Genomic DNA, 21,691 nt, shown 5'->3' with positions numbered 1-21,691 from the left:
GTAGCCACAGATGACTGACTCTCACCCACAGATGGTTTTCTGAACTGACCTTTGGGCTTTCTGCTTAGTTTTTAATCTCTGCAATTGTATGATGAGATGAATAAAAGATGTTAAAAGCCTTCTCCAGGGTGCCAGTGTGGTGTAAGTGTGAGAATGCTGAACTATGATCCAGGAGACCCATGTCTGAATCTTCCACGAAAGGTTGCTGGTTGACCTTGGGCCAGTCACTTCCTGTGAATGGAAGGTCACAAAGTTGGAGGAGAAAAAGAAAATACAACAGAAATATACTTATCACCATGATTTTTGTTCCTTTATCTCAATTTGCAATGGAAATACTTTTCAGAAAGAGAACTATGAGGAATTGAAATTCTCGACTGATCAAAAATGTGCTTCATTGTACGAATGCTTCATAAAACATTATCAATCTATAAAACCTTCAGCTTCTTTTAAAACATGTCCCACCCAGGCCTGGCTCACCCACTGGGTCTAAATAGTTGTGTAATCTCTCTAACCTGCAATGAACAGTGTTCGTGCTTATGCTTTGTACACAGAGTAGTAATATAACACCAATAAAAGAGGCTCCTTTACACTTGAAGAAACTGGCTCTCTATCCTGGTTGGGAGGATTAATGCAGAAAGACCTGTATATGTTCTGTACACAGAACATTCTATAGAAATTATTATAACTAACAACAAATCCTTAGACAGCTCCTCAGTCTATTTTTGTGTTCCCCTTGCCAGTTGTATGAGGACTCCATTTATACCACTAGTTTTCTACAGAATCTGCTGAACATGAGTATGTGCTGCCTTTTTTCAAGTATGATTTAACAGCTTTGGACTAGCTTCTTATTTATTTAAAGGTTTTATTCAAGAGTTAACTATTTTAGATTTGAGAAAAGGCAGGAAATTACAAAACTCATGATAAAGATCAGATAAAGCCATCAAAAAAAATTTCCCACCCATGGTGCGCCAATTGTGGTTTTAAAGCTGGGAGTTCTTGATGGGCAGGGATGGTAGTTTATTTTCTTAGTAATTAGCACAGCAGAATCCCATCCACCCAAGATGCTCCTTCACAATATGTAGTCTTTGCGAGTCCAACCTTCCATGTACTTATTTGGGAATAAGCCTCATTGATCTCAGTGTGGGAGCTCCTTGGAAAGATGTGGAGGAGTGAAACCTCTATCACTAGTTGGATGCCTGCATGTGTGTGTGCTTGCTGCATCAACATGTTGTTTCGTAAAAGGCATGACTATATAACCTTCCTTGTCGAAGCTATTAAATATAAAATAGGTAGCTTTAATTTGAGTCAGGCCTCATCAGTTCTGTTATGTCTGACTGGAAGAGTTCCACCTTGAGCAGCCAGGTCTCCTGAAGACATCCTGCCTTGGATCCCGTTTCCTGCAGTCCCTCAGTTGCATTAGGGGAAAGACGGGGAAAACATCTGGAGCCATGCTATTGCTGTGACGTCACTTCCAGTGTTAATGGGAAGTGACATCATCTCATTATGTTAGATTTTATGTGCTGTGAGCCGCCCTGAGCCACTTCGGTGGGAAGGGCGGGATATAAATTGAAATAAACTTGAAACACATTGGTTTCACGCTCTAGGATTCACCCAAAACTCTATCGCATCAGTGTGATGCTGATCAGATAGGTCCCTACACCCCACAGTTTCCTACCAGGCCTGACATCCCCTAATTCAGCTCTAGAATATGTAAATGCCACTGAAGAAAAGTGCATCTAAACATATAATGATGGTATATCTTGTGAGTCAAGAGGTATGTGTTCGAGGAAGCCTTGGGCCCAGGCATTTATATCTTTTTCTAGAATTTAAGATCTGAAAATAGACATTTCACTGTCTGGAAGGAATTTAACAATAGTCAAAAAAAGATATTTCAGCCACTTTGGTGATTCCATCCCTAATAACTCAGGATGGGCTAGGAAGAGATTGCAGTGCCTTTTTAACCAAAGTGAATTGTTGATATCTGAACATGTATTTTAAAGATGTCCAGTAATGTCTTATTTATTTGGTAAACATACAATGGGAGATCTGATCCTTAGAAGCAGGTCTGCATATATTCTCAGATTTATTTATTTTATTTATTTTATTCGATTTATATCCCGTCCTACCCCACCGAGGTGGGCTCAGGGCGGCTTACAACACAAAAAGCTAACAAAGTCAATTTAAAATACATTAATAATTATAATTATGCAATAAAATACATATAAAATACATAAAAGCACGCTTCAGTATGTACTATGCTACCTTCCTTAGATCAATTCTTCAATATTCCAGTATTGAATAATCTGATGTTCGAGATTTGAATGTTCAGGCACTCCGATTAATTATATGCCAACCAGAAGATCTTTGGGGAAATAATTCTTGGGCTCTATTCCCCAACTGTAAAATGGGAATGTGGGTTTCATTGAAATGAATACATTTGCACAGGACCTAACAGAATAAACCTGCAATTTTATGCGAACATGTTAGGAATAAGATCTTATTGTGGTTGTATTTGGGGGCTGTTGTTTTCTTAATGAATGCCTTTTTGTGGATTTTCATTTGCCATTTTTAAAATTAGGATAAATGGAAAGTCATATTTTGTAAAGATAAAATGTTATACATTGTGTTGGGTCCTCATTGGAAAGAAAAATGGGGTACAAATAAACCCATCTTAATCTTTGGGAAAGCAGGATAAAACATTTTTCATTCTTTATTAATTTACTTGAATACAATAAATACTGAGTTGGCAGGTCTCCCTGGCCTCTGGCAGGGGGTGGGGTGGGGGTAGGATTGCCAGTTCTGCGTTGGGAGACTCCTGGAGATTTGGGGATGGAGCCTGGGGAGGACAGGGACCTCAGTGTGGTACAGTGCCAGAGTCCACCCTCCAAAGCCTCCATTTTCTTCCAGGGAACTGAACTCTGTAGTCTGGAAATGAGCTGTAATTCCAGGGAATCCCCTGGTTCCACATGGAGGCTGGCATCCCTATGAAAAATTCAAAAATTAATGTGAACAAATACTGCTAATTCACAGACTAATATATACTTAGTATAAATGCATAAGAAATGTGCACAATACATCAGCTTAATTGCTTATTCATTTCCTGGACAACTCTGTATTGCATAACAATAGATGCCAATACATTCCTAAACAAGCAATAAAAACGTTTAACTGCAAATGTTCCAGAGTCAACAAGTGCTTTCATTTCCTTTGAACCCTAAGCCCCTCCCAATGTCGCTGCCAGTGCTCCATCGCAGCTCCCACTTTAAATTAAAATTTACATTAAAGCTGATAGGTGGGGAAGTCACAATATTAATAGGAGGCCCCTTCTCACTCTTAGCTGTAACCCCTCCAACCTCACTGCCAGCCCTCTGTATTAGCTACTGCTTTAAATTAAATTTGAATTAAAGCTGAGAGGGGGAAGGTGTTCCCCCCCAAGGGTACTACGGCTCCCCCCTCATGGTCATCTGCTTAAATTTATATTTAATTTAAAGTGGGATCTGCAACAGAGCACTGGCAGTGATGATGGGGGCAGGTTAAAGCTAGGAGTGGGAAGGGATCCCCTTGCAAGTATCACAGCGTATTCCCCCTCCCTCAGTCGCAGCTGCAGGTGAGCAATTTCCAGCCTCCATTGCAAGGTCTATCTCATTGCTGCCCTCCAAAGTTGATGCTGGCTGGCCCTGCATGGCTCCTGGCCTTTGCCACTGGGTCTGCTGAGGCTCCCTAAACTCCTCAACCCTTACAGCAGCCACAAGCAAGCCCAGCGCTGCTTCTTCCCCCTCCCATGCCAGCAAGCCCAGTATGGCACCTGGCCTCCAGCTCTGGGCCCACAGCAGCTCCTGAACTAGGGTTGCCAAGTCCTCTTCATTCCCCAGTGGGGGACAGTCATGCGCCGAAATTACATCACCCTCAAGTGACATCATCAAAATGGCAGCACCCATGCAGGGCCACTCTAGGCATTTCTGGTGAAACTCTATGGTTTTCCTGGACACTCTAGCCATTTGGGAGGTTAAAACTCTATGGTACCTATTGTACCATAGAGTTTTACCTCCCAAATGGCTAGAACATCAGAGTTTCCCCTGAAATGCCTAGAGTGGCCCCGCATGGGCGCCACCATGTTGATGACGTCACTTCCAGGTTACGTCATTGCACCAGTAATGTGAGTGGAGGTTCCCCCCGCTGGCCCAATGTGGACCGGCGGGTTGAGAGAACCTCCCAGGCGGGAGATTCCCTGCCCGGACCGGGGGGGTTGGCAGCCCTTTCCTGAACTCCCTAGAGTTGCCAGGTCCGACTCAGGAACTATCTGGGGACTTTGGAGGTGGACCCAGGAGCAAGGTTGTGACAGCAATGATTGAACTCCAAAGGGAGAGCTGGCCATCACATTTAAAGGAACTGTGTTCCTTTAAATACCTTCCCTAAATTGAGAATACTGGAGATGGCGGCACCTTCTTTTGGGGCTCATAGAATTGGACCCCCTCACCCAATTTTTTTGAAACCTGGGAGGGGTTTTGTGTGTGTGGAGAGGCACCAGACGCTATGCTGAAAATATGGTGCATCTATCTCAAGAAACAGCCCCCCCTTGAGCCCCAGATACCCACAGATCGATTCTCCATTATACCTTATGGAGACCAGTCTCCATAGGGTATAATGGAGTGCTCAGTGGACATCCCTCCTCCCTGCTTTCAGCTAATCCTGATGGGGGAGAGGGCCTCCAAACCAGGGGATCCCCTGCCACCCCAGCTGAGGATCGCCAGCACTAGATCTCCCTCAACTATTGCAGCTGCTGCCAGCAAGCCCGTTGCAAGCTGCCTGCCAGTCCTGCCATGGCTCCTGCCCTCCCATCACTGCTGTGAGTACACCAGCAACCATCAGTGCCTTCTCTGAGCATGTGCAGACAACAATTTTCATTTGAGGGCATTTAAACCACCACCACTATCCCACACACGTTTTAAATAAGATTTTTATCCAAACCTAGAAAGTCCCTCAAGTTTGAAGAAAAATCTATATATAAATTATATATAGTTTCCAGATGAAAGGGACTGATATTTGCATAATTAGATGGAGAAAATTTTAGAAAAAGTTGTGACAGAAAGAAAAGATAAAAAGTATTTTTGGCATGGTAAAGCAGTAACAAGGAGAATAATAAAAGCCAAGTACCTTGGAAGGGTCCAATGTTCAGTATATGTAGTTATAATGGGCCTCAGAGATCCCTTAAGCTGCTCACAGTCTGTCATCTACATTTATTATTCTTCGTACTAATGACCCACTCTTTGAGGATACTGAAGGACAAACAGGATGTTGGGGAACATCTTTGTCAATTAAAATACCAATTAAAATTAAATTAAAAGTCTATTAAATTCATAACACTAAACCAAACAGCTACTTTAGGTGTGGCCAAGTGGGATTACTTGCCCTTCCCCCCTTTAAATAGCAAGCGTAGCTGGCATATCAAAGGTGGTTTTTTTTAAATCCCTTCAGGTTCAAAAGCAGTTTGCTGTGCGAGGCTGTTTATTGGGAAGTGCAACGCAAGAGCCTCCTTTGACGCACAGAACTAGTTGTGCAGTCCTTGGGATCCTCTCTAATTACAGTGCTTCATAATAGAAGATAAACTATCTAATAAGGAGAATTTCCTTAAATGTAGGAGCATTTCACAAACACCACAAGTTAACACCCATTGCTTTATTTAAGATGAAGTGGCAGCACATTCTGTTCTTAGCATGCAATGTACAACACATGGTTCTCGGATAAAATAGTCTCACTAAACACTGAACATTCCTTGACAATGGAGGCACAGATAGCAGCCACTGCTAAAGCCGTCTTCTTCCATCTTAGGAGGGCGAAGCAGCTGGCCCCTTTCATGGAATGTGGCGACCTAGCAACAGTGATCCATGCAACGGTCACCTCGAGGTTGGACTACTGTAATGCCCTCTACATGGGGCTGCCCCTGTACTGAACTCGGAAACTGCAGCTGGTGCAGAATGCGGCGGCCAGGCTTCTAGTAGGACTACCTCGGTGGGAGCACGTGCAGCCTAGGTTGCGGGAGCTGTACTGGCTGCCAATTGTGTTCCGAGTTCGTTACAAGGTGCTGGTTATTACCTTTAAAGCCCTATATGGCCAAGAACCTGTCTACCTTAGGGACCGCCTCTCCCCATATATCCCCCAGAGAGCACTGAGATCTAGCTCCCACAATCTCTTAAAAATCCCTGGACCAAGGGAGGCCAAACTGAAAACAACTCGAGAGCAGGCCTTCTCAGTAATGGCTCCCCATTGGTGGAATCAACTACCAGACGAGGTCCGAGCCCTGCGGGACTGTAATCAGTTCCACAGGGCATGTAAAACTATCCTTTTTCAAATGGCCTACAAGATTGAATCCTGAAATGACATCCAGCCATCTGATATACATCGTTTTGTATTATACCACCTTATCTGTTGTGGTTTTAATTAATTAAGCTATTTATTTAATGTATTTTATTGTATATTGTATTTATTGTAATTCATGGTACTTTCTATGTCTGTGAGCTGCCCTGAGCCTGCCTTGGCGGGGAGGGCGGGATATAAATAAAAATTATTATTATTATTATAACATTTCCAAAGGAAAAGAAATGCAGGTGGGAAATAAATTATATGATCCTAGAGGGCATCCATGAGGTTGTTGTTGTTTTTTTAAACACACAAAAAGGATATATAAAGTGTTGCTATAATTTGGGACAGTGTTTTACTCTAAGCCATCTATAATTCCAGTGTAATTGGGGTGGCAAGTTATTGACGGGACTGCATAAGAATCTGGCACACATATTTTTGACAGTCAGGGCCAATGTATAAATGGGAACCCTTGAAGCTCCTCCAACTCTTCATATTAATAATCCACAGGTTCAGAGTCTGGAACAGCACAACCAGGTCCTGCTTACGAGGTGGAACTTCTTGAGAGAGCAAGACAACTCCCTTTCTGACTTGGATATCAAACTTCTCTATGACCAGTACATGAACAAACTGAGGCAACAGATCCGATCTATTGATGCCGAGAAAGAGCAGCTGGACTTGGAACTCGATGAAGTGTTGGAGACCATGGACAGTTTCCGAAGCAAGTAAGTCTCTCTTCTATCTCTTTCAGAACTTGACAGTCACAGAATCAAACATCCCTAACCTAGCAGTCTTTATCCTGCAACCTTCTGAAAACGGTTTGCACAGGCACCCAGAAATACACTCTCTTGATTTTATATTTAATGCACTGGGATGGGTTGTAAATGAAAGCAGTGCCGTGGGGTGGGTATCTACATATGGAGGTGGGGGGGAGCTCCATATGTAGAAATGTATGACTTTGTATATTAGCCAAGAGCTGAAATGGCCTGATAAGAACTAAATGTGCACCAGGAGGCCCCATAACCGTTGAGAAGAATAGAGAGTCAGTTAAGAGTCGAAAACTACTGGTGCTTGCACAGGGGACTACCTTTACCTTAAATGAAAAATGGAGGGGAGTTAGTGGAGTGATCAGGGTTCTGAAGCCCCTGAAAGCTTATAAAATCATTGAGGGGGAAGATCTACAGCATCGGGGTCAACATGACAATTCGTCTGCCCCTCCAGCAATTCCTCACAAGCCCCCAACATGTTTTTAATAGACTTTATATCTTCGTCCCCTGCAGAGAGCCTCGGTACTATGAACAGGTTTCACAAAACACAGAAACAGAAGCATTGTACAGGTGTTCATCTGGACACAAATAGAATAGGGGAAGGGAAGGGATCAGATCCTTCTAGCTGTAATCCGGGAGACTAGGGATGTGACAAGATTTCTGTGCTGGTTCAATCTGAATGGTCAAACTTCTCTTGCAGACCATTTGGATGACAATTTCCAAATTGCTTATTCAAAACTGAACAGAATTCCGGTCTTTTGTTCGAATATTAGCATTAAAAAAATAGCACAGACTATGTTGTGAACCTCATTCTACTGTACCTTTTACTTGATTTTTAACCAATGCTGCTAATGTTAAATGACCAGGCCTTTCTTAGACAGATGATTCAGAATGGTTAGCTGATGTTTCTTTAATGAGTGCTAATTGCCTCATAATAGCTATGTTAAGTATCTATGGGATCCTGGAGAGGTGACCTCTCCTGGCTGACTCAGAGATCTGAACAATACCAAGTAGTAAGAGTAATTGGATAAGAGCGGTGTAGCAGACAAAGGATTAAGTCACACATAACTTGTCAATGAAAAAGAGATGAGAACATAAGAAGAGCCCTGCTGGATCAGACCAAAGGTCTATCTAGTCCAGCATTCTGTCTCACACTGTGGCCAACCAGTATCTCTGGAGGGCCACCAATAGGGCATAGAGACAGAGGACTTCTCACGATGTTGCTTCTTGGCTCTAGAATTCAGAGACTTAGTGCCTGTGAATGTGGAGGTTCCTCTCGGTGCTTATGGCTAATAGCCATTAATAGAGTTATCCTCCATGAATCTATCCAATTCCCTGTTAAAGCAGTTTATTCCTGTGGCCATCACTACAGCCTCTGGCAGCAAATTTCACATTTAAATTGCTCTCTGTGTAAAGTAGTCTTTTCTTTTATCCACCCTGAACCTGTTGCCCATCAGCTTCACTGGATGCTCTCAAGTTCTAGTAATTTGGGAGAGGGAGAAAAAATTATCTTTGTCGGTTTTCTCCACCCCATGCATAATTCTATAAACTTCTATAATGTCCCCTCTATCATGCCTATGGCGAGAGCCAGTTTGGTGCAGTGGTTAAGTGTGCGGACTCTTATCTGGGAGAACCGGGTTTGATTCCCCACTACTCCACTTGCATCTGCTGGAATGGCCTTGGGTCAGCTATAGTTATCACAGAGCTTGTCCTTGAAAATACAGCTTTTGGGAGAGCTCTCTCAGCCCCACTGACTTCACAGGGAGTCTGTTGTGGAGGAGGAAGATAAAGGAGATTGTGAGCCACTTTGAGACTCTTGAGTGGAGGGTGGAATATAAATCCAATGTCTTCTCTTAGTTGTCTGTTTTCTACACTGAAAAGTCCCAGACTCTTCAGCCTTTCCTCATGGGGAAGGTGCTCCAACCCCCTGGTCATCTTGGTTGCCCTCCTCTGTACTTTTTCCAGCTCTGCAATGTCCTTTTGGATACCAGAACTGTACACAGTATTCCAAATGAGGCTGCACCATATACAGGGGCATTACAATATCAGCCATTTTATTCTCAATCCTTTCTCTAATAATCCCTAACACAGAGTTTGCCTTTTTTTTCACTGGTGAAACACCCTGGGTTGACACTTTCATTGAGCTACCCACTACGACCCCAAGATCTTTTCCCTCTCAGTCTCAGCAAGTTCAGACACCATTCACCTATACTTGAAGTTGGGGTTTTTTCTCCCTGTGTGCATCACCTTATACTTACCAACACTGAACTTCATTTGCCACACTGTCACCCACTCCCCCAGTTTGTAGAGGTAAAATATTCCTTACTGCTATGTATTACACAAAAATCTAGTGACCTCCCCCATCACATGTAATGTCATAAAAGCAGATGTAAAAACTGATAGTCAGTTATAGGCTAGCACCTACAGTTTGGTGGGGGGCCATGGTCGTTGTTTGTTTTGTTTTGCCATCAAGTCACAGCTGACTAAGAGTCCCATGGCGCAAAATGTTAAAGCTGCAGTACTGCAGTGCTAAACTCTGCTCACGGCCTTGAGTTCGATCCCCGGTGGAAGCCAGCTCAAGATTGATTCAGCCTTCCATCCTTCCGAGGTCGGTAAAATGGGTACCCAGCTTGCTGGAGGGAAAGTGCAGATGACTGGCGAAGGCAATGGCAAAACACCCTGTAAAAAGTCTGCTGTGAAAACGTTGTGAAAAGCAACGTCACCCCAGAGTCGGAAACAACTGGTGCTTGCACAGGGGACCTTTACTTTCCTTCACAGCTGACTTATGATGAGCCTGTAGGGTTTTCAAGGCAAGATAAATTTAAAGGTGGTTTGCCATTGCCTGCCTCCATGTCATCACCCTGATATTCCTTGGTGGTCTCCCACCCAAATACTACTTCGCTTCTGAGATCTGTCGAGATCAGGCTAGCCTGGGCTGTGCAGTTTGTAACATAACAATTTGTTACATAACATAAAATCAAAGTATCCCTCTCCCAAATTACTAGAACTTGAGGGCATCCAATGAAGCTGATGGGCAACAGGTTCAGGGTGGATGAAAGAAAAGACTACTTTACACAGAGAGCAATTAAAATGTGGAATTTGCTGCCAGAGGCTGTAGTGATGGCCACAGGGATAAACTGCTTTAACAGGGATTGTATAGCCATTAAAAAGATCTGTGGGATCGAAACTTTTTCCAGAGAAATTGGGCAGAAAGAAAATTTAATTTCCAGACTATGCAAGAAATCTAAAAGAACAAAACCCTGACATGTTTGTATATCCAGGACCTTCAGTCTTCCAGAGTACCAAATTGTAGGAGCCTATGGGCCATTCAGCTTTATGCACACTAAATCCATGCATAGGACCCTTGAATCTACAGAGACTGGGAAAGGTGCCAGCCAGCAGGCTCCTGATCACACCCTTCCATATACCCATTTGCACCCAGATGGTTGCCTGAACAGGACTACAGATAATACAAGAGGGAGTTTCCAAGCAGAGAGATTATATCAAGAAAAACAACCTCTCTGTCATATGTTGGGGAGACAGATTCTCTGATGGAATCTGGCTGATAGACAAGAGTGGCAGCCTACTCCAGCCCTAACCTTCAGCCCACCACAAAAAATGTTCTTCTACAATTGAGCCACACCAATGGTCAGTGCTGTGCCAGCACGCACAGGAGGCACAGTTGGGTTCGCCGCCCCACCCCCCCCCCCACCCCCGCCACCCCTGGTACAAGGGGACTTTTGTGCCAGCAGTAAAGGGATTCTTTCCTTGGTTCCGGCATGCAGCTGCTAAAGTAGAGATCAGATTGCAAATGAGTGCTTTTTTAACTTTATAGTGGTTGTATGGAGACCTTTATTCCCTTTTGAAAATCATAGTAACCCCCCTAATTTTATTCTTGGCTAGTCAATAACGTTCTACCATCCTGTTGGCTTGACTAGTGCATAATGAATTGGTTCTTCATGTTGTTTGAAAAGCAGGTAGACAAAGCATTGCAGATATGCAGCCAAGTGGAAAAGAAATATGAGGAGCAACAGGAGTTCAATATATAATTATGTGTTAACATAGTACACCAGCCTCCGTGGTCTTGCTCTTCTGTATTTCTGCATGTTCCTCCTTGTACCTCTCACTATTCCAATGCCAATCTCCTAGTGAAGCATAAGATTACCATCTCTATTCTCCTCCTTTGTTCCCTTTTTTGGCAGCTCTCTACCACTGGAATTCCCTTCCAAGTATCATTTGATTTTCCTCCTCTATTACCACATTCAAATTGCTCCTTAAGGCACATCTCCTCATTCTTGTATCTCCTTGCTGATTTCACTCCTTTATGACCTGTTTTAACTGAAGTGTAAGCCTGAAAACAGGGCATGCCTCCTTTTTAAAACTTCTAGCAGCTTGTAGGTGCTTTGTAAATAGTAAGCCATACTTATACCCCACTGTAAGTATTCCTGCAAAAAGAGAGGAACAGATACAAAGATGCCAGATACTTCAGTCATAAGCATCATAACAACATAATAGAGGTTCCTGAATTTGTGGATGTATGATGGTCCAGACCAGGGGTGGCCAAACTTGCTTAACGTAAGAGCCACACAGAATAAACGTCAAATGTTTGAGAGCCGCAAGACATGAATTTCAGGTGTTTGAGAGTTGCAAGGAAGGAAGGCAAATAGATGGGGAAGGAAGAGGTGGAAAGATGGAAAGAAAGCAACTTTAACTTTAAATGCATACTCCAAGCTGCCAGCTGACTTGGCTTGGTGAAATGATTTAAAGAGACAAATGCCTTCTCCAAGGCAGCTGACAGGACAGTGGGAGCTTCAAGAGCCACACAATGTTTATACAAGAACCGCATGTGGCTCCCGAGCCGTAGTGCGGCCACCCTTGGTCCAGACCTTATTTTGAAGTTCAGAGCTTTTCAATTGCACTCAACATTTTTCATGAATAAGGAACTAGGAAATATGAATAAGGAACTGGGAACCACCTTCAGGCTCATATCATAACATTGCAAATCAAATAAAAGAGGCTGTGTGAACCGTTTGAAGACTGATTCATCAGTGCCATGAGAATGGAGGGAGACATGGAGATTACTGAACATCTTCTGCTTATTTTAAAATGATGTGTAAGTTTTTGTAACATACTCAGTTTTTTGCAAAACATATATTTATGTGTCTCACACCTCCTTAATTATTAGAATTTCAAATTTTACTTCAGGATTAGTAATATGTGATGTCTGGCCCAATTTTAAGTCCTTTTATTCCATTTACATCTTCTACACCTTTTTAATGTGACTGATGCTAACACACAAAGTTATAAAAATACAGAAGAGAAGCCATCTTTGTGATCACACATACGGCTGTATAAAGATTCTATTGGTTTGGTGTTCAACTGGTGTGTACTTGCACTAGTAAAACATTGCATAAAATAGTATCTTGATCCTATACATATAAACATATCAATATTGCTTTTATGCAGTGCTTCACCAATGACTGTTGGTAACACAGAAGGGAAAAAAACATGCACATGAACTTACTTCAGGTTTGGTTTTTGGAACTGAGATTGCACTGTGTGTGCAGTGCTTCAGAAGATTTGTCAGTGGTTTTTGATACTGTAGACCATGTGATCTTTTTATATCACCATCAGCAATAGATGGGTATTAGAGAAGTAGCCCAGAAGTGGTTTTGATCTTTCCTCTGCAGTGGAATGCAGAGAGTGGTGTGAATTGCTGGGAATTGACATTCGGGCTGTCACAGGGTTCTGTCCTGTCCCTATTGCTGTTTATTATCTATATACCCCACTTAGTAAAATTATCTAAAATTTTGGCAGTGGATATAATCAGTATGTAGTTGACACCCAGCAGTATGTATTTCTAAGGCTCCAAGTGTGGCCATCTTGGTTCTGGAGCAGTTAGGGTTGCCAAGCCCAATTCAAGAAATATCTGAAGACTTTGGGGGTGGAGCCAGGAGACTTTGGGGGTGCAGCCAGGAGCAAGGTTGTGACAAGCATAATGGAACTACGAAGGGAGTTCTGGCCATCACATTTAAAGGGACCACACACCTTTTAAATGACTTTTCTCCATTGGAAATAATGAAGGAGAGGGGCACCTTCTTTGGGGACTCATAGACTTGGACCCCCTGGCCCAATCTTTTTGAAACTTGGAGGGTATTTTGAGGAGAGGCACTGGAAATTTTGTGCCTCTACCTTGAAAAACATCCCCCCCCCCAGAGACCCACAGTTCAATTATCCATTACACCCTATGGGAATCGGTCTCCATAGGGAATAATGGAGTGCCCTGCAGACATTCCCCCCTCTCACTTTCTGATGACCCTGAAGTGAGGAGATGGCCTCCAAACTGGGGGGATCCCCTGCCCCCACCTGGGGATTGGCAACCCTAGGAGCAGTGCCTGGAGGCTGTGGTCAGGTGTCTAATGTGGAATTCAAGATGGAGGTGATGAGGGCTAGCAAGGCCTGATGTTTTAAGCGGGGTAAATTTACCACTATTGGATGGCCTTCATAGATCCAGTTAAGAGCTGAGAGGTTAGTCTTGGGCCCAGCTTAGTGGATAGAGGAGAGGCTGGTGTTGTTGTTAGGAATGCTGTCCATCAGTTACATGTATCTCAAAAATCACACCCCTTCCTGGATACAGCCAATCTAGCTGCTCTGACACGATACCGTAACCTTGAGGCTATGGTACTGCAATATACTCCATGTAGGGCTGCTTTTCCAGATAACTCTGAAACTTTAATTAGTATAGAATGCAGCTGCCCAGCTGCTGACAGGAGCCACTAAATTCAGCCAATGAGATGTCAGTACATCTTCCTAGGCTGCCACTTGGCCTCTGGGCTCAATTCAAAGTGCTGGTTTTAACTTTTAAAGCCCTTAAAGGCCTTGGGAACTACGTAGTGCAACTGCCTATCCCACTGAGCCCTTAAAAGCAGGGGGTGCTTACAGCCCCCAAACAGAGGGAAGTTAGGAGAGTTTGCTCATACTCAGGCATTTGGTCTGGGATCAGCCCCCCCCCCCCCCAATTAGGGTTGCCAGGTCCAACTCAAGAAATATCTGGGGACTTTGGGGGTGGAGCCAGGAGATTTTGGGAGTGGAGCCAGGAGCAAGGGTGTGACAAGCATGATTGAACTCTGAAGGGAGTTCTGGCCATCACATTTAAAAAGACTGCATGCCTTTTAAATATCTTTAAATATTTTTTTAATAACTTTAAATATGGAAATAACGAAAGATAGAGGCACCTTTTTGGGGGGGGGGCTCACAGAATTGGACCCCCTGGTCTAATCTTTTTGAAACTCAGGGGGTTTTCTGAGGAGAGGGACTAGATGCTATGCTGAAAATTTGGCCCCTCTACCTCAAAACACAGCCCACCCAGAGACCCATGGATCAATTCTCCATTATACCCTATAGGAATCAGCCTCCATAGGGTATAATGGAGTGCCCAGCAGACATTTCCCTCCCCCCCCACCCCACTTTCTGATAACCCTGAAGTGGGGGGAGGGCCTCCAAATTGGTGGATTCCCTGTCGCCAACTGGGGATTACAACACTCAGGAAACCACACTGTGAACTTGAAAACACTATGCACCAATAAATTGACTTCTACAATTTATATTCACTTATAAATATCTAGTAATAGTAGCAACAGTCACATTAATACATCTGTCCATATAATCTGATGTGCCATACAAAAATTCATATAATTATAAGGTACAATAATGGTATTTATGAATGCCACTTATGTCCAAATTCACAAAATACCAGTCCTTTGTGTTCTCTATATTGGTGAATGATGCCATTTTCCAACACATGATTCTTAGTTGTTCATATCTGTGGATGATTGTTGGATCCTGGAGTCAGTCTTACTCATGAGTAAATTTCATTGGTACCCAGCAGTAATAGCTTCAACAAAAAGTGTGTGGCAACTCACCCCTAGTTATAGTGTGTTTCCTTATGCCATCTTCTTCTGGCCACTATTTAACCAGAACCAGTGCTCAAGATTATACGCTCACTCAGCGTTACTTCCATCACTTGGTTGGCACCCAGTAACACAGGATGGGTCCTTTAAGGTTCAACTCAACCACACTGAATAGCTGCCGTGACAACAGCTACTATATTACACTACTAATATAGTATGGGTCTTTTAAGGCCCCACTCTGCCAACAGCTGCTGGCAGCTTAGCCTGGTCAGGCAATGGAAAGGGAGGGAGAGCTTTAGGTACAGCCCATGATTAGCCTCTGAGGTCTTGCCAAATTTGCTAGTTCTCATGACACTTCAGGAGAAGGAACTGAGCATGTGCAGCCTGCTGCACTACTTTCATAAGGGGCTTAGAAGCAGGCCAGTGAGGAGATGGTGGCTGGGTTCTCCCTCCAGACTGCGCAGGAAAGATCCAGTAGAGTCCCCAATTCTGAGGCTTTGCAAGCTCAAGCAGGACAGAAAGGGACATGAAGGACAAAGATGCTGTTGAGGGCTAGGGGTATGGGGGCCCTGCTCTGAACCTCACAGTTTTTTGATGCCGACTCCAATCCTATGGAGTGGACTGTCTCAAGAATATGACACCTGTGGTGTCTTTAGTGGAAAATGTCAGGCGGAATTGTGGCAAAATATTTAGAAATTAATGTGCTATTACCCTGATTTTTATATCTGTTTTTGTTGGCTTTAGTGTTTTAGTTGTTATGGTATTATCTGTACCTCTGGAAGCTGCTTTGGGTTCAAGACAGAAAAGTGATTATTAAAATAAATCAACCAAAGGGACTGAAAGTGAATGCATCAGTTTTTGTTTAGACCAAAGATTTTATTTGGAACTTGAACATTTGAGAAGAATTTTGGATGAGTAGAATTTCAGAAGCGTATCCAGGCCTGGTGCATCTGAGTAGGCCAGGTAGGCGACCACCTGCAGGTGCCACCTGGCCTACAGGGGTGTGGAGTGCCCCCTTCTCCCCCCACCCTCTCCCCACAGGCACTCTGAGAGGAAGGATGAGCCACCAGCAAATAAAAGCAGCTGGTGGCAAGGCAGGAAGGAAGCTCTTGGCTCCTTCCCGCCACTGTTCTCCCTCTTCCCTTCCCAGCCTTGAGTGGCAGTGCAGCATGGCACGGTGTGGCGGTGGGTGTGCTCCAGCGTACCAACTGGGACCTGCCACCACTATGCTTGGGTGGGGAGGGGGGAAGGGTGTGCGACAGGTGGGAAGGCAGGGTGTGGTTTGCCTGGGCTGGCAGCCCAGCACCATAGTGCCAGCACTGCATATGTCTGTTGTTATCATTTAGCTCCTTTGTGAAAGGAAGAGTAATAGGGTTGCCAGGTTCAACTCAAGAAATATCTGGGGACTTTGGGGTTGGAGCCAGAAGACTTTCGGGGGTGGAGCCAGGAGCAAGGGTGTGATAAGCACAATTGAACTCTGAAGGGAGTTCTGGCCATCACAGTTAAAGGAACCACACTGCTTTTAAATGCCTTCCCTCCATTTGGAATAATGGAGGATGGAGCACCTTCTTTTGGGGCTCGTAGAGTTGGACTCCCCCCCAGTCCAATATTTTTGAAACTTGGGGGGGGGGGGTTGAGGAGAGGCACCAGATGCTATACTGAAAATTCAGTGCATCTACCTCAAAAAACAGTCCCCTCCAAGAGCCCCAGATACCCACAGATCAGTTCTCTATTATACCCTATGGGAATTGGTCTCCATAGGGAATAATGGAGTGCCCAACAGACATTTCCCTCCCCCCCCCCCCCCACTTTCTGATAGCCCTGAAGCAGGGTGAGGGCCTCCAAACTGGGAGATCCCCTGCTCCCACCTGGGGATTGGCAACCCTAAAGAGTAATTACAGCATAATTTCAGGTATTTGCATTTCCACACACCCTGCTCGAATAAATGTATCCCATTTACCAGAATACAACTAAAGTCCTTTCCCAAAACTGCTATCCTGTTTACCCTGAGAATATAACGTGCACATGGGTGGCAGACTGAAGGAGGATGGGAGTGGACAAATAAATCCCCTCATCTGTCATTGGGTTATTATTTACACCCACATATATTCAGGGATTAATCCAAACATCTGTACCTTTTTGTGTGAGAAATTTGTTTACTTTGCATGCAGCATCCCAACTGTGTAGGAGTGCTTCTCCTACTGCTGCTAATCCAAATTAGACTGTCAAATGGCCTTCTCTTTGTCTGGTATGTCAGTCCCATTGTCCTCAGAAGGGGAAGCTGGCCTTCTTTAAGAAACTGTATGCAGATGTGGGGAATGTAAGAGTTTAGCCTTTCTTTGAGCCCAGTTCTCTTCTACATTGAGTCAGCCAAGAAATGGAATCCACAGAGCATCAGTTCCAACAAGGGTCTTCAATGGGTAGCTTGTGAGCTCCTGGCGGATTGCTGGCAGCTGCATAATATCTCATGCATCTCCTCAAAGTCCCAGGAAAAGATGGCGAAATCTGCTCCAGGTCCCCCTCCCAAAGTATTTCATAGGATTTTTCCTGTGTTGCTTAGCTGATAGCTTAATTTCTGGTGCTCTTCCTAATCCATGTTCTGTGTCTAGGACAAACTAAAATGTGGTAGCATATGGGGAGGGGGGAGTAACTCAGGACATTACTTAGAAGTTGTTCTCATTAAAGAAAAGATTGGTGACCCATGCTATAGGGTTAACAAAAACAGATTACACGTTTGCTTGGAACTCTCGAAACATTTTTTTCTGCACTACCTATGTATCCAGCTCTAAGGTGCTGGAGGCTAAAGAGCGTATGTATATTCTCCTGGACCTTAAAAAACATCACACTTGGGGCTCACATGACTCTCTGCTCTCTTTCATTCTTGTTCTGGAGCAGCCCCATGAGCATGGAAACTACCCTCAGATATTTTGCAAGTCATGTAATTTTCTTCAGATGTATTGCCCAAAGAGGAACTTTGATTCTTTTTTTCTCTTTAGGAAAAACTTTGGTGGCATGTCTAGTTCTGGGGACTGGCAGGCACCTTTTCCCCCTCAGGGACATCTCTGCAGTTGGCACATGAACCAACTAGCTGTGCAGGTTTCACACTAATTCTTGTAACCCATTTGAGCTGGCAGTGGCAGACTGCCAGCTATAAACAGCCTGAAGAGCTGGACTGTAAGAGCCAGAAGCTGTTTCTATCTCTGCCTAGAAAAGGAGTCTTGCCCTTAGATTGGCAGCTCCAGATTCGGACTTTATATTCATTGACTTTGCAGCAGTTCAAACTGTTTTTAATTTCACTTAACTTATGCTAGAAGATGGTTTGGGAACTTCAGAAATGTATCCCCAGACAACATCAGTCATCAAGCTCAGTAATGTGGCTTTTGTTATTACACAAGGACAACTTTTCCCAAGGGAAAACAAAGCAACAGCTCAGGAGAAAAAAGCTGAAGGTGCCAACAAGAGTTTAACGGCAAAATGAAAATGTGTGAAACTTCCTGGTTTCAATTTGTTGCTCGTTCTTTTATCACAAAATGAATGACTTAATTGTTTCCCTCCAATTTGGAATTAGTTCCTAATTTCATGCTCAGTCTCTTTTCTGGACCTACTGGCTGAAACAGAATGGGTTTCTTATGTTTTGAGACCAATCCCAGTCTTATCCATAATTTGTCTATCCTAATGCAATAATCCTATATTTGCTACTGTAGATAAATGTTCTCAACAGGGTGTTATGTGATAAGTGTCTTAAAGTTTGATAAAAGTATCAAATCCACACAAAAATTCATATGATGGTATGCATCAGAAATCGGCTTAATTGCATGCTTTTTGCATGTTCTTCATAAAGTTTATTTTGATGTAGCATTTATTTCCTGTTTTCCATATGCTACAGCAATTCATAACTACATTATACTTAGGGCTGCTACTCGAACACTTCCCAATTTGGATTTTCAGTCTGAAAATACCTCCAGGGAAAGGAGAGAAAGATTTCCCGAAAAACCTTCTACTTGTAAATTTTTACCATTTTTAACGGAAATTATCTGAAATGGTGGATGCATTTCATGAAACATTTTGCAAAATGTACCACTGCCCCTACACCATTTCAGTGTTTGAGGGATGCATGAAATGGGGCAAAAATGTTCACCCATTTAGAGTGAGAGCAGAGAACATTTCCTTCACTTTGATTTATCTTTGTGACATCATCATACCGTCAACCTGAATTGATTGTGTAGCAAAGTGATGTCATCTCTGGTGGTATGCACTGTCTCCACGGGGAAGCCCTGGAGCTTAAAGAAATGGTATTGAAGGTTCTGACTGGGAGAAGAAGTAGTCCCCAGATGAAGAACAGTACATGAGAAAGATAACTTGGTTAACTAATTGTTAAATACTGGGTTCAATACATTTGGAGTTCACACAGAACATGCTTCATTGTAAACTACACACAAAGACAACATGGCGGGGCTGAGACCCCACTCATATGCATGAAATAAAAATGCCCCCCCAAGACCCATACCAAATCGCAGCGGTCAAGTTTCGCGCCAAGACCGCTCATTGGTTGCTGTTCAGAGTTCAAATCAGAGTCTATAGGCAATCCTGCGATTTCCTGGATGCCCGCAAAAGCTACTGCAAAGCAGTAAATTCAGTGCAATAAACTCAGGGTAGCCAATTCAGTACATAACACTAATGAAATATTGTTCTCACTTGCAGAAGTTCCTTTAGTTTCTCCTGTTATCTTGGCAAAAATTCACTTCAGCTCTGTGTGTCCATCTGATTCATTGTTATTCTTGTGCCTTGTTTTCATTTACATTGTTTCTTTGTTCATTTTTATGGCTAGAGAATAATTATAGGGGTCATGTCTGCCAATCATCCCAGCTCTATATAGCCAATTTGATTATATGATATGATTAATTAATTAGTATGATGGATTAATTTGTGATCAGGGCAAACAAAGCCAACCGAGCGTGGTGGGAGCAGACGAGAGCTTTCTTGAGCCATCTCATAATTTGCTATATCGCTGAACAAAGCTGGCTACAATTTCATAGAAAGAAAATAGAACCAATTGGCAGGAAGTGAAATGGCAGCAATGCAAATGAATGTGCAAGCATTTCGAAGACATTTTTTAAAAGTAAGGAGAGGAGCTTCGACATTGCCAAAAATGCTTCCAAAATACAGTGAGTAGCTTCAGTTTTACCCTGATGGCACTTATTTAGAAAGCTTTTGTATGCTCTTAAGCAGACTTCATTTTGTCTGATGAAATCTGCTTAAGAGCATATGAAAGCTTACATTCTGAATAAAACTTAGTTGGCCTTAAAGGTGCACTTGACTCCTGCTTTGTTCTATTGCTTCAGACCAACACGGCTGCCTACCGGGATCAAAGCTAGTACTCGTAAACCAATAGGAATATGTTTTATCAGATATGAAATGAGTAGTGCAGTCTTAAGTGGTTACTCCAATCCAGTTGATTTCAGTTGTTTTAGGTTGGACTAACTCAGCATAGAATGGCATCACAAAATGTCAACATAGTCCCATGAGCAGATACCACTCATGCCTTTCCTTTATTAGACTAGTAATTCTCTGTGATTCCTTAATGTCAGTTTAACTAGGAGAATCTCCAGAATTCATTCCGGAATTACAACGTGAGCAGTTTGCCGTAGCTGAAGGTTTATTTATGATCCCCCAAAAAACATTATTGATGTGCACGTGCACACTGATAAAATGCTTCACAGAAGCAATTTTCATTTAATTGTTTGCATCAACATTTGGTTTGTGCTGTGTATTACTGATTCATGCATGCACTTCCAAACATAAAGTACCGCATAAGAAGAATCTTGATACAATCACATGGATTGTCAAATTGATTTGTTGCTGGATTGTGTTATCAGTGCACATAACTGTATATGCATGTCAGTAAAACACCATACCAAAATAATATTTATATAGTCATGCCTATAGTTACATCAAGGTTTCTTTTTTGTTTTGCAACATGTTATCACTGCTGCACACATGCACTTTTTGTTTTGCAAAAGTACACACACACAAACACACCCCGAGCAGGCTGTGTTAAAGGTGCTTGTGTGGCAGACGGCTACCACCATACTTAAGTATGAAGAATACTGTCTCACAGTTTTATATTTTGGGGTCTCTGTAATAAAAAAGGAGCATCATTTTAGATTTCATCAGTGCAGGACAAAATAATTCATTTGGGGAGAAATATTCATTAAAATCTGTAGGGCTACTCTTACTTACATTCAGAATGTATTTAATAGGGTTGACATCCTGCAGTTATGGAGCCTGGAGATCTCCTTCTATTGCAACAGACCTCCAGACGATACAGACCAGTTCTTCTGAAGAAAATGTCTGCTTTGGAGGCTGGACTCTATGACATTGTACCCTGTTGAGAACCCTCCCCTCCCCAAACCCCACCCTCCTCAGACTCTAGTCCCAAAAATCTCCAGGCATTTCCCCACCCAGAGCTAACAACCCTAATATTTAGACTGTATTTATACATCAAGATAAACTGTGGTTAATACAACAAACTGTTTAGTCCATCAGGCATAAGTAACAACTTCCAGTTTGTGCACAAATTTCACTTTGCCTTCTTCCCTTCTGACTTCCAGCAGAGGGGAAGGTCCTCTTTATACTGCCATCTCTATGGCCAGACAG

The 21,691-nt window shown here is 43.1% G+C and overlaps 1 protein-coding gene across 1 annotated transcript in view; it reads left to right on the top strand.

The window, feature by feature from the left end:
- The window catches only part of LOC132581036 (keratin, type II cytoskeletal 80-like), a 60,496-nt gene that overhangs the window by 12,664 nt on the left and 26,141 nt on the right, over window positions 1-21,691 (top strand). Inside the window, exon 2 of the mRNA XM_060252073.1 lies at window positions 6,868-7,082. Coding sequence (XP_060108056.1) covers window positions 6,868-7,082 — 215 coding nt within the window. The remainder of the gene's footprint in view (window positions 1-6,867; window positions 7,083-21,691) is intronic.

The sequence above is a fragment of the Heteronotia binoei genome, chromosome 13 (assembly GCF_032191835.1).
Source record: "Heteronotia binoei isolate CCM8104 ecotype False Entrance Well chromosome 13, APGP_CSIRO_Hbin_v1, whole genome shotgun sequence".
In the NCBI taxonomy this organism is placed as follows: domain Eukaryota; kingdom Metazoa; phylum Chordata; class Lepidosauria; order Squamata; family Gekkonidae; genus Heteronotia; species Heteronotia binoei.
The sequence above is the reverse complement of the archived record's forward strand: the minus strand, read 5'-3'. Positions and strand labels throughout refer to the sequence as shown.